This window comes from Crinia signifera, chromosome 4 (genome assembly GCF_055691185.1).
Source record: "Crinia signifera chromosome 4, ASM5569118v1, whole genome shotgun sequence".
Taxonomy (NCBI): domain Eukaryota; kingdom Metazoa; phylum Chordata; class Amphibia; order Anura; family Myobatrachidae; genus Crinia; species Crinia signifera.
In genome coordinates, this window is record NC_139220.1 from 333435259 (window position 1) to 333448722 (window position 13464).

Here is a 13464-nt window from a genome sequence, read left to right on the forward strand (position 1 = left end):
CTCTCACGGCCACGAGCGGCGAGTTCGCCGATCGCGGCCGTTTAACCCTTTAAGCACCGCGGGCAAAGCGCCCGCAGTGCTTAAATAGCTGATCGGAGGGGGGGCGCCCCCCTCCGGCGCCGATCGGGGCCCCCCGCAGCGCGATCGGAGGGTGCCGATCGGTTGCCATGGGTCTAATGTAGACCCCTGTGCTGTCCGTGTATTCATACCTATTACATCCTGCCTCAGGCAGGATGTAATAGGAAGTGAAAAAAATCACTACGTTCAGCCATAGAGCTCTATGGCTGAACCTAGTACAGGCGATCGCGCCCCCTAGTGGTCAAGTACACTAGGGGGCCTTGTAGTAAAAGTAAAAAAAAAAAAAAAATAAAGTTTAAAAATAAAAAAAAAATAATAAAATATTAAAAGTTCAAATCACCCCCCTTTCCCCATTTCCCAAATAAAAATAAATAAATAATAAAAAAAATAAACATATTTGGTATCGCCGCGTTCCTAAAAGTCCGATCTATTAAAATATAACATTAGTTATCCCGCACGGTTAAAGGCGTAAACGGAAAATAATCCCCAACGCCAAAACTACGCTTTTTGGTCGCATCGCCTACCCAAAAAAAAATAGCTAAAAGAGATCAGAAAGTCGCCCATATCCCATAATGGTATTAATTAAAAAGTACACTTCAGCCCGCAAAAAATGAGCCCTCACCCAGGTCCGTAGGTGGAAAAATAAAAAAGTAATAAGCCGCAGAACATGGCGACGCGACGCAAATTCGAAAAACCGTAACATTTTCTATTTTTTTTTTTAGTGGTAAAATGTAACGAAAACTATATAAGTTTGGTATCACCGGAATCGTAACGACCCATAGAATAAAGATAACCCATCATTTTAAACGAACTATGAACTCCAAAAAAACCGTAACCAGCGCAAAATTGTGGAATTGCGTTTTTTTTTTTTTTTACCCCACATTGAATTATTTCCTGATTCCCCAGAATATTATACGGTATAGTAAATGGTACCATTAGAAAGTACAACTTGTCCCGCAAAAAAAAAGCCCTCATGTGTCTATATAGCCGGAAAATTAAAAAAGTTACGCTTATTTGAACACAAGGAGGAAAAAAAAAAAAAAAATTACCTTAAAAGGCAATGTCGTGAAGGGGTTAAATGTCCCAATTGACCCGATTTCACATAGGGAACAATGTTAAATGTCCCAATTGACCCGATTTCACATAGGGAACAATGTTAAATGCCCCCCCCCCCCCCCAATTGTTAACGCCACTCCACGATCAACGTCAACCGGAAGCGTGGCGAGCACAGCGAGCCCGCGAGGGGCGGCGGTACGCGTCCTCCGACCTTTTCATACCCCTACTATCCACTAGGGCGTGGAGTGAGAATAGAATAGTGTGGCGAGCGCAGCGAGCCAACGAGCCCGAAGCGTGGCGAGCGCAGCGAGCCCCGCGAGGGGACGCGGATACCTTCACAGGTATCCACATCCCCTTGCGGGCTTCACAGGTGTCCGCGTGCACTCGCCACGCTTTGGGCTCGCTGCACTCGCCACGCTTCGGGCTCGGTGGCTTGTTGCGCTCGCCACACTATTCTATTCTCACTCCACGCCCTAGTGGATAGTAGGGGTATGAAAAGGTCGGAGGACGCGTACTTCAGGTTGACGTTGATCGTGGGGTGGCGTTAACAATTGGGGGGGGGGGGGGGCATTTCACACTTCACAGTGGGTATTTGGGGTCTGTGGGCCATTTAACATTGTTCCCTATGTAAAATCGCGACCAACGCGATTTTTTTTTACTAACGATGCCCACGATCATTGTGGGTGCCCAGATAGGAAACAAGTACCCAAAGTATTATAGAGAAACAAAGTCTATAGTTATACAATCGGTAACAGAATCCCATTTATCCAGATCAGCTTTTATTCCCCTGTTCTGGGGACAGCTACTAGTAACATACATGGTTATTACAGATATTGTTAGATCATCGTCCTTCAGTCTACATGCAGGTTATATCACTATATACAGTGTCATAGTAACGTGTATACTGTTACTGGGCTGCTAATTATTATGGAGGATGTTAGTATTGTCCTATTACACAATGTGCTCTCCATCAGACCTTGTTAATAACATGTGAGAAGGAAGGATGTGCTGTAACCCATAGCAACTAGAAATCCACTATTAGCAGTCTAGCGTCAGCGACCTAACACATGTAATAATGATTTGTTACTATGTGATACGGGTAGTACATAGTATTCAGAGAGAGTGAGGTTAGGCAGCAATATAGAGGCATGAGGGAAAGGAGAGAGACCAGAGGAGACCTGTAGGGTGGTACAAGGCCGCATACAGGGTTCCTATAATCAGTGGTGTAACTATAGAGGATGCAGGGGATGCATCTGCTATGGGACCCAGCTGCTTAGGTGATCCTGAAAGGCAATCCCACTGAATTCTGTAAAAAAATATATATTTTGTATCTGTAGTCACTGCTTCGGAGCTCAGCAGTGTATGTATACACGGAGGGAGGTAGAGCCCAGCAGTGTATGTATACACGGAGGGAGGCAGAGCTCAGCAGTGTATGTACACAGGGAGGGAGGCAGAGCTCAGCAGTGTATGTACAGGGAGGGAGGTAGAGCCCAGCAGTGTATGTACAGGGAGCGAGGCAGAGCCCAGCAGTGTATGTACAGGGAGGTAGGTAGAGCCTAGCAGTGTATGTACAGGGAGGGAGGCAGAGCTAAGCAGTGTACATACAGGGAGGGAGGCAGAGCTCAGCAGTGTACGTACACAGGGAGGGAGGCAGAGCCCAGCAGTGTATGTACACTGGGAAGGAGGCAGAGCCCAGTAGTGCACATACAGGAGGGGAAGCAGAGCCAAGCAGTCTGCGTACAGGGAGAGAGGCAGAGCCCAGCAGTGTACGTACAGGGAGGGAGGCAGAGCCCAGCAGTGTACGTACAGGGAGGGAGGCAGAGCTCAGCAGTGTACGTACAGGGAGGGAGGCAGAGCCCAGCAGTGTATGTACTGGGAGAGAGAGGCAGAGCCCAGCAGTGTATGTAGAGGGAGGGAGGCAGTGCAGAGCACTGTACATACACAGGGAGGGAAGGAGGTAGAGCCCAGCAGTGTATATACAGGGAGAGAGGTAGAGACCAGCAGTGTATATACAGGGAGAGAGGTAGAGCCCAGCAGTGTATATACAGGAAGGGAGGCAGAGCCCAGCAGTGTATGTACAGGGAGGGAGGCAGCTCCCAGCAGTGTATGTACTGGGAGGGAGGCAGAGTAGAAGAAAAACATTTGCTGCATTCAGAACATGTATATGGCTTCTCTCCTGTCTGACTCCACTGATGTAGGACAAGATGTGACTTCTGGGAAAGGATTCAGTATTGAATCCCGGTGGTCGGGATCCCGGCGTTCAGAATCCCGACGCCGGAATCCCGACAGCCGAAATGTCGACAAGCGGGGGACGTGGATCGCCCCCCCTTGTGGGCTCGCTGCGCTCGCCACGCAGTGGGCCCGGTGCCTCGCTACGCTCAGCACACTAATTTATTCTCCCTCCAGGGGTGTCGTGGACACCCCAGGAGGGAGAATGTATCGGCATTTCGGCGGTCGGGATTCCGGCGTCGGGATTCTGAACGCCGGGATGCCGACCGCCGGGATTTTAACTGCATCCCCTGGGAAAAGCATTTGCGGCATTCAGAATAGTTATATGGCTTCTCTCCTGTGTGACTCCTCTGATGTAGGACAAGATGTGACTTCTGGGAAAACATTTTCTGCATTCAGAACATTTGGTACTTGTGTATTATCATGGTGCCCATCGCATCGTACACCATAACACTAAATATGGTATGCGATGGCACCCAATTTTTAATTGTACAAGCACCCTGATGGGTCCTTACAATGTTAAATGCCCCCCCCCCCCATTGTGAGCGGACGCGGAATACATGTAAAGTAATCAGCATCCCCTTGCGGGGCTCATCAAGCTTCGGGCTCAGTGGCTCGCTACGCTCACCACACTATCTAAACTCAACTCCATGCCGATGTGGATAGTGGGGGTATGAAAAGGTTGGAGGATGCGTACCGCCGCCCCTTACCACGATTCGGGCTGGCGTTGATACTGGGGGAGGCATTGACAATGGTGGGGCATTTAACATTGTAAGCACCCATTAGGGTTCTTGTACAATTAAAAATTGCTTCGCATCGCATGCATCGTATGACGCTATATGGCATGTGATGAGATTAGATGCCCTACGATGTACATCGTGGGCGCCGTGATAATACACAAGTACCGAACATTTATATGGCTTTTCTCCTGTGTGACTCCTATGATGGTAGGACAAGAAGTGACTTCTGGGAAAAACATTTGCTGCATTCAGAACATTTATATGGCTTCTCTCCTGTGTGACTCCTCTGATGTAGGACAAGAAGTGACTTCTGGGAAAAACATTTGCTGCATTCAGAACATTTATGTGGCTTCTCTCCTATGTGACTCCTCTGATGTCGGACAAGAACTGACTTCTGGGAAAAACATTTGCTGCATTCAGAACATTTATATGGCCTCTCTCCTGTGTGATTCCTCTGATGTCGGACAAGATCTGACTTCTCTGAAAAACATTTGCTGCATTCAGAACCTTTATATGGCTTCTCTCCTGTGTGACTCCTCTGATGTAGGACAAGCTGTGAGTTATCGGAAAAACATTTGCTGCATTCAGAACATGTATATGGCTTCTCTCCTGTGTGACTCCTCTGATGACGGACAAGATGTGACTTCTGGGAAAAACATTTGCTGCATTCAGAACATTTATATGGCTTCTCTCCTGTGTGATTCCTCTGATGTAGGACAAGATGTGACTTAAGGGAAAAACATTTGCTGCATTCAGAACATTTATATGGCTTCTCTCCTGTGTGATTCCTCTGATGTAGGACAAGATGTGACTTAAGGGAAAAACATTTGCTGCATTCAGAACATTTATTTGGCCTCTCTCCTGTGTGACTCCTCTGATGACGGACAAGATGTGACTTGTGGGAAAAACATTTGCTGCATTCAGAACATGTATATGGCTTCTCTCCTGTGTGATTCCTCTGATGTATGACAAGATGTGACTGCTGGGAAAAACATTTGCTGCATTCAGAACATTTATATGGCTTCTCTCCTGTGTGACTCCTCTGATGTAGGACAAGCTGTGAGTTATCGGAAAAACATTTGCTGCATTCAGAACATTTATATGGCTTCTCTCCTGTGTGACTCCTCTGATGACGGACAAGATATGACTTCAGGGAAAAACATTTGCTGCATTCAGAACATTCATATGGCTTCTCTCCTGTGTGATTCCTCTGATGTAGGACAAGATGTGACTTAAGGGAAAAACATTTGCTGCATTCAGAACATTTATATGGCTTCTCTCCTGTGTGACACCTCTGATGTTGGACAAGATTTGGCTTGTAGGAAAAACATTTGCTGCATTCAGAACATTTATATGGCCTCTCTCCTGTGTGACTCCTCTGATGTACCAGAAGCTGTGATTTATATGTAAAGCCTTTGTCACACTCAGAACACACATGTGGTCTCTCTCCTGTGTGACTCATCTGATGTCTGAGAAGCTGTGATTTACATGTAAAGCCTTTGTCACACTCAGAACACACATGTGGCTTCTCTCCTGTGTGACTCCTCTGATGTACCAGAAGCTGTGATTTATATGTAAAGCCTTTGTCACACTCAGAGCACACATGTGGCTTCTCTCCTGTGAGACTCATCATGTATGAGGTGAGAAACAAATTAGTTGCTGAAGTTTTCTTCTATCCAGAAAATAAAATTGTGTCTGTTCCTCCTCCTGAGGTGTAAGGAGATATGATGTATTTAGTTGGCTTGATCGGAGAACAATTTCCCTTTCCACGTCTTCTTAATTTGAATCCTGCTCCTTATATGTCCTGTAAGAAAGTAAATATGTAAAAGCATAATGTTACCAGGATAACGCTACTATTATTGTGAGGAAAAAGGGAACAAGGTGTAAGAAAAGTGTATGAGAGACACACAGCCAAGAACAAATATTGTCCATGATACGGATTTATCATTTCAGGAACCTTCTGCAACTGTAACAGGTAACATGACAGGGGCAAAGGAAAAGCGAAAGCTGAAATGCCATTATCTGAATGCTAGGAGTTTAACTGGTAAAATAGGGGAACTAGAGACCGTAGTTTTGGAGGAAGATTTTGATCTCATAGGCATTACTGAAACTTGGTGGGATGAATCACATGAGTGGCAGACTAATACCGGGCTGAACCGTCTTTCTCCAGCGCATCTAACAGCCTCTGTAGCGCTACAGAGGCTGAGAGCGTCTTCGGCTTATGCGTCTCCATGGAGACGCATCAGCCAATCACGCTATCAGCCTGTGTAGTGCTGAGACAGAGCTACACAGGCTGTTAGCTGCACCGGAGAAAGCCATGTTACCCTGGTGTCTGGCTGTGGAGCAGGGAGCCAGCACTGGATCCTGGATTGGTAAGTATGTTGGTGTAAAAGTGAGGTGTGTGTATGTGTGTAAAATAAAGTTATACTTTTTGGTGTGTGTGTGTTTTCTTTTAACATTCTTTTTACAGGAGTTCTACAAGTACCAGCGGGCCCATTAATGCCCCGCATGCTGGGACTTGTGGTTCTCCAAGTCCCAGAAAGTGGGGGAGGTCTGCTGGCACTTGTAGTTCTCCTGCATAAAGCAATGTTACAGATGTGAGATTAAACCCTATCAGGCTGGCGTCCACTGGGCAAGGATGCCGGTGACAGCCCCGGGCTTCACCTGGACGGGTGAAGCCTCGGGGGGACCCCTTTATTGGGGGGTCCCCACTACTCCAGGTACCCTGTCCAAGGCTGATCAGCCATGGTGCTCATGTTTCAGCCGGGGGACCTTATGTTAAAAGATTCCCCCAGCTGTGGCATGACACCATGGGCTGTTGGAGTCCGGGGCTGGTTTAAAAAATGTGGGGGACCCCTATGCTTTTTGTCCCCCGTATTTTTGGAACCAGGTGCGGCTCAATGAGCCCGGGGCTGGTTATGCTCAGGAGGGGGGACCCCACGCCATTTTTTTTCTAAAAAAAACACTTTAACACATTTTTTAAGACAGGACCAAACACAGATCTCAATGATCTGTGCAGGGTTCGGGCCAATTCGCATATCAGAACCTGGTCTGATTTTTTTTTTGCCAAGTTTTAGACACATTACCCAAATTCGCATCTCATTAAATATGCGAATTGTATACTTTTCAATGGGAAAACATCTGGATGCGAGTTCCGGCACTAGTAAAGTGCGATTTCACTACAAAATCTGTGATTTTTGCAGTTTTTCACATCTCATTAAATATGCGAATTCGGGATTTCGGCCGTTTTGGGCGAAAAAAATCGAAAAAGTCACATTTTCGCATCTCATTGAATGTCACCCTATGATGGAGCTGGATTCAGTATTGAATCCCGGCGGTCGGGATCCCGGCGTTCAGAATCCCGACAACCGAAATGCCGACAAGGGGGGGATGTGGATCGCCCCCCCCCCCCCCTTGCGGGCTCGCTGCGCTCGCCACGCAGCGGGCCCGGTGCCTCGCTACGCTCGGCACACTAATTTATTCTCCCTCCAGGGGTGTCGTGGACACCCCAGGAGGGAGAATGTGTCGGCATTTCGGCGGTCGGTATTCCGGCGTCGGGATTCTGAACGCCGGGATCCCGACCGCCGGGATTTTAACTGCATCCCGATGGAGCTGACACCTAGATACCCCTTTTTATATACACTAACTTGCTGCACAGAGTAATATGTAAGATACTATGATGGAGCTGTCACCTAGATACCCCATTATATACACTAACCTGCTGCACAGAGTAATATGTAAGATACTATGATGGAGCGGTCACCTAGATACCCCTTTATATACACTAACCTGCTGCACAGAGTAATATGTAAGACACTATGATGGAGCTGTCACCTAGATACCCCTTTATATACACTAACCTGCTGCACAGAGTAATATGTAAGACACTATGATGGAGCCGACAAATAGATACTACTTTGTAAACAACAACCTGCTGCACAGAGTAATATGTAAGATACTATGATGGAGCCGTCACTTAGATACCCCTTTATATACACTAACCTGCTGCAGAGTAATATGTAAGATACTATGATGGAGCCGTCACTTAGATAACCCTTTATATACACTAACCTGCTGCACAGAGTAATATGTAAGATACTATGATGGAGATGTCACCTAGATACCCCTTATATACACCAACCTGATGTACAGAGTAATATGTAGGAAACTATGATGGAGCGGTCACCTAGATACCCCTTTATATACACTAACCTGCTGCACAGTGTTATATGTAAGATACTATGATGGAGCTGTCACCTAGATACCCCTTTATATACACTAACCTGCTGCACAGAGTAATATGTAAGATACTATGATGGATCTGTCACCTAGATACCCCTTTATATACACTAACCTGCTGCACAGGGTAATATGTAAGATACTATGATGGAGCGGTCACCCAGATATCCCTTTATATACACTAACCTGCTGCACAGAGTAATATGTAAGATACTATGATGGATCTGTCACCTAGATACCCCTTTATATACACTAACCTGATGCACAGAGTAATATGTAAGATACTATGATGGAGCTGTCACCTAGATACCCCTTTATATACACTAACCTGATGCACAGAGTAAAATGTAAGACACTATGATGGAGCGGTCACCTAGATACCCCTTTATATACACTAACCTGCTGCACAGAGTAATATGTAAGATACTATGATGGAGCCATCACCCAGATACCCCTTTATATACACTAACCTGCTGCAGAGTAATATGTAAGATACTATGATGGAGCGGTCACCTAGATACCCCTTTATATACACTAACCTGATGCACAGAGTAATATGTAAGATACTATGATGGAGCTGTCACCTAGATACCCCTTTATATACACTAACCTGATGCATAGAGTAATATGTAAGATACTATGATGGAGCTGTCACCTAGATACCCCTTTATATACACTAACCTGCCGCACAGAGTAATATGTAAGATACTATGATGGAGCTGTCACCTAGATACCCCTTTATATACACTAACCTGCTGCACAGAGTAATATGTAAGATACTATGATGGAGCCGTCACCTAGATACCCCTTTATATACTATAACCTGCTGCACAGTGTAATATGTAAGATACTATGATGGTGCTGTCACCTAGATACCCCTTTATATACACTAACCTGCTGCACAGAGTAATATGTAAGATATACTGAGCAATAATTAACCAAAGTTAATTTTAGAGTGCCTCCATATGGGTTGTCTCCTTAATAAGCTGCTGCTGCTGCTTTGGGGGTGGTCAATCCCCCAAATAAAATTGGATAGCAAAAACAACAGAAAGCAGCGCTAGAACAGACATATCATAAAAGTGTATGCATCAATAATAAAAAAATATATTTTGGTACTTGTTTCCTAGCACGGCGCCCAAGATTTCAATCTTATGACATCTTATGCCATTGCATGCCATATAGCCGTATACGATGCATGCAATGCGATTTTTCATTGTATAAGCACCCTGATGGGTGCTTACAATGTTAAATGCACCCCCACTATCAACGCGAACCCGAAGTATGGCAAGCAAAGTGAGCCCACGAGGGGCGGCGGTACGCATCCTCTGACCTTTTCATACCACCACTATCCACGTCGGCGTGGAGTTGATTTCAGAGAATGTGGCGAGCGCAGCGAGCCACCGAGGCCGAAGCATGGCGAGCGAAGCGAACCCTGCAAGGGGACGCGTATTACTTTACATGTATTCCACGTCCCCTCACCACGCTTCGGGCTCGGTGGCTTGCTGCGCTCGCCACACTATCTAATATCAACTCCACGAAGACGTGGATAGCTGGGGAATGAAAAGGCCGGAGGACGCTTTCCACCGCCCCTCGCGGGCTCGCTACACTCACCACGCTTTGGGTTGGCGTTGATAGTGGGGGGGCATTTAACATTGTAAGGACCCATCAGGGTGGTTGTACAATACAAAAATCGTATACCATCGCATTGTATGCCATTGCATGGAATACAATGCGATACGATTTTTTATTGTACAATATCGCATCGCATACCATATTTAGTCTTATGGTATACAATGCGATGGGTGCCGTGCTAGGAAACAAGTACCTATATTTTAATAGCACATAAAAAAATACATACTGTATAAAAATACATATGAATGGGACCAAATTGGAGTATTATAATCACCACTATGAGGTTGATAAACCTGCACTGATCTTGAGCATGCGTCCGGATAAGTTCATCAGAAGTCCGTCATATATTTGGATGTCCTGAGGATGCTTGGGTTGATCACCTGTTGGCAAAGAAGATGGTATAGCCAGCCCAGGGAACCTTTTTCAGAATACACACTCCAGTATCAGGAGTTGTGGATGGTTCACGAACTCAGATGAAATTTTGTAGGACGGGAACAGATGAATCAGCAGGTGGTCAGAAACACTTTCCAAGTGGGATTAGATTTCTTCTCCAATTGATGGCCCAGAATGACCAACGCGTTTCGCTGTGCTAAATCACAGCTTTATCAAGGTGTATTCTGCTAGTGGAAGTCCACGTTTTATATACCTAACTTCCTGTATGGATAATTTGCATAAGTTATTGATGCATACATATGAATTCATATAAAACATATTACTTGCTCGGAGAAAACATTAAATAAACATTATGTAGAAATAAAACGGATTATGCTTACGATAATTCCTTTTCTTCGGAATACTTCATGGCAGCCTTTACAATGGGTTTAACCCCTTCTTCCCCAAGTATAAACACGTAGATTTTTCCTAGGATCCTCCTCCTTCCTACATAAGCCAGCTCGTCCCTCTCCTCCCTTATTCTTTGACTGTCTCGGCCATAGAGCCTAGGAAAATAGGATTTTAATACCTACCGGTAAATCCTTTTCTCGAAGTTCTTATGGGATACAGGGAGTCGTTCATAACGATGGGGAAAAGAGCTTATCCGAAGGAGACCGGCACATATAAAAATTTATACAGGGTGTACTGTCTCCTCCCCTCTGCTCCCCTCCCTCTAGCTTCAGCTAAGTGAACTGTGCCGAAGGAGAAGAACAATATGAGAGGAATATATGTATATTTACCGTGGTGAGATTCATCCAGCACACCCAACATTCAACATAACAGACCACATTAGCAACCCCAGAACCTGGGAAGTCTAAGGGCCTAAGAACATGTCAACATGACAACTATTTTGAACTGTGTTCCAACTGGAACAATGTATAGGATTATCACCTAAGTGACAATTTACACACGTGAACCTTTAAGGTACACTATGTAACAGTAAGTTACCTAGGTAACCTACACCCTTATGTCCGCCAGGAACAAAAAGGGTAGCAGAAGGACCCAGTATTGGTCCATATCTCACAAAGTGAGCAAGGCAAACCTCCGCACAGAGGCGGGCGCCCTGTATCCCATAAGAACTTTGAGAAAAGGATTTACCGGTAGGTATTAAAATCCTATTTTCTCTATCATTCTTATGGGATACAGGGAGTCGTTCATAACAATGGGGATATACCAAAGATATCAGAACGGGCGGGATTGTGTGGAACCTATTGCCGCAGCACCGCTTGCCCAAACTGAGTATCCTCAGTGGCCAGAGCATCAAACTTATAAAATTTGACAAAAGTGTGTTGGCCAGACCATGTGGCCGCTCTACACAATTGTAAGGCCGAAACTCCTCGGGGAGCCGCCTAGGATGTCCCCACAGAACGAGTAGAGTGAGCTTTCACCCCAACAGGCATAGGCAGCTTTGCTACCACATAAGCCTGTTTAATGGTTGCACATATCCATCGTGCAATAGACTGCTTGGAAGCAGGACGTCCAATCTTTTGGGCGTCATAGAGGACGAAAAGTCCATCAGTTTTGCGAATCCTCGCTGTTCTCCTGATGTAGACACGGAGAATCCTTACCACGTCCAAGGACGTTGGCACCTCAGAATGAGGCCCACCAGCAGGAACCACAATTGGCTGGTTCACATGGAACGCAGACACCACTTTGGGTAGAAAACGCGGGTTAGTGCGTAATTCAGCCCTGTCCTCAAAGAATATCAAATAAGGACTCTTGCAAGTCAATGCCCCTAGCTCCGAGACCCTCCTAGCCGAAGCTAGGGCTAGTAAGACCACTGTCTTCCAAGTTAAATATTTCAGGTCAATTTCCTCCAAGGGCTCAAACCAGGAGGATTTAAGGAACTCTAGCACAACATCCAAGTCCCACGGTGGAGTAGGGGCCACAAAAGGAGGCTGTATATGCAATACTCCTTGCAGAAATGTCTGCACTTCAGGAATATTAGCCAGTTTCCTCTGGAAGAAAACAGATAATGCAGATACCTGCACCTTCAAAGAGCCTAGGCCTAGATCCAGACCAGCTTGAAGAAAGCTAAGAAACCTTTCCAGTTTGAACTCTGAAGGAGTAAACTTTTTCTGTTCACACCAACCCACATATCTTTTCCAGATATGGTGGTAATGTGCAGCCGTTACCGGCTTCCTTGCACTTGTCATAGTTCTGATGACTGAAGTGTGAAACCCCTTCTGAGTCAGGATCTGCCGTTCAACTTCCAGGCCGTCAAACGCAGCTGTTCCAAGGCCTGGAAGACGCACGGTCCTTGCATGAGTAGATCTCTTTGCAGGGGTAGGTGCCACGAGTCCCTTTGTAGACTTAAAAGCTCCGGGTACCACGTTCTTTGTGGCCAATCTGGAGCCACCAGAATCACCTCGGTTCCGTCTCTTCTTTTTTTTTTTTTTTAACTTTCTTTATTGAAAATTTTTCAACTTAAAGACAACAATGTTAGATCATCATATTATATGTTATTACATCATACAATGTATCTTAGTAATTATTTTCAATACATTTTGCATCTGCGATATTCATTAACAGTGTATATAAACAATTCACTTTCCTAGTTATTTTGGTTGTTTATAACAGTCCATTCGAACTTCTGCTAATTTCTATTTCTATAAAGACGTTTATCACATCACAACACTGGAATAACATGTAGACCTAACCAGACAGACGTAAGACAAGACAAGAGAAAGGGGGGGGGGAGGTGGGGGGTTGCATTTTAGATTCAGTCAGACTATGCGAGATAAGGAGATGAGGTTTGCAAAGGATATGAAGAGGTCTATAAAGGGGGGAGCGAGGGTGGAGGGGGGGGGGGGAGTGGATCATCAGTATATAAATCTTCCTTTGCAGTTTATTTTAAGATATGTTTTAATTACCGTTTTGTCTATACTTGCTGTTACAATTTACACTAACAATACATTTCACAAGATAATACTTCACGAATGGTCTTGCACGAGTGACGTGTTGAGACAGTCTACCTTTATTCTGAATCCTTAGCACTGTGGGGTTCAAAATCTCAAGAAGGGTAGAAAGGAAATAAAAGGAATAATAAAAAAAAAGA

The 13464-nt window shown here is 45.3% G+C and overlaps 1 protein-coding gene across 2 annotated transcripts in view; it reads right to left on the reverse strand.

Moving 5' to 3' along the window:
• Positions 1–1697: 1697 nt before the first annotated feature.
• LOC146076012 (uncharacterized) overlaps positions 1698–13464 on the reverse strand; it is a 49761-nt gene continuing 37994 nt past the window's right edge. Inside the window, exons 2-3 of one of the 2 annotated variants that reach the window (XM_083185775.1) lie at positions 10249–10628; positions 1698–5907 (exon numbers count right to left, since the gene is read on the reverse strand). In XM_083185775.1, the coding sequence (XP_083041901.1) occupies positions 4303–5736 (1434 nt within the window). In that variant the 5' untranslated portion in view covers positions 5737–5907; positions 10249–10628 and the 3' untranslated portion in view covers positions 1698–4302. The remainder of the gene's footprint in view (positions 5908–10248; positions 10629–13464) is intronic. The other variant, XM_083185776.1, reaches the window with a different exon arrangement.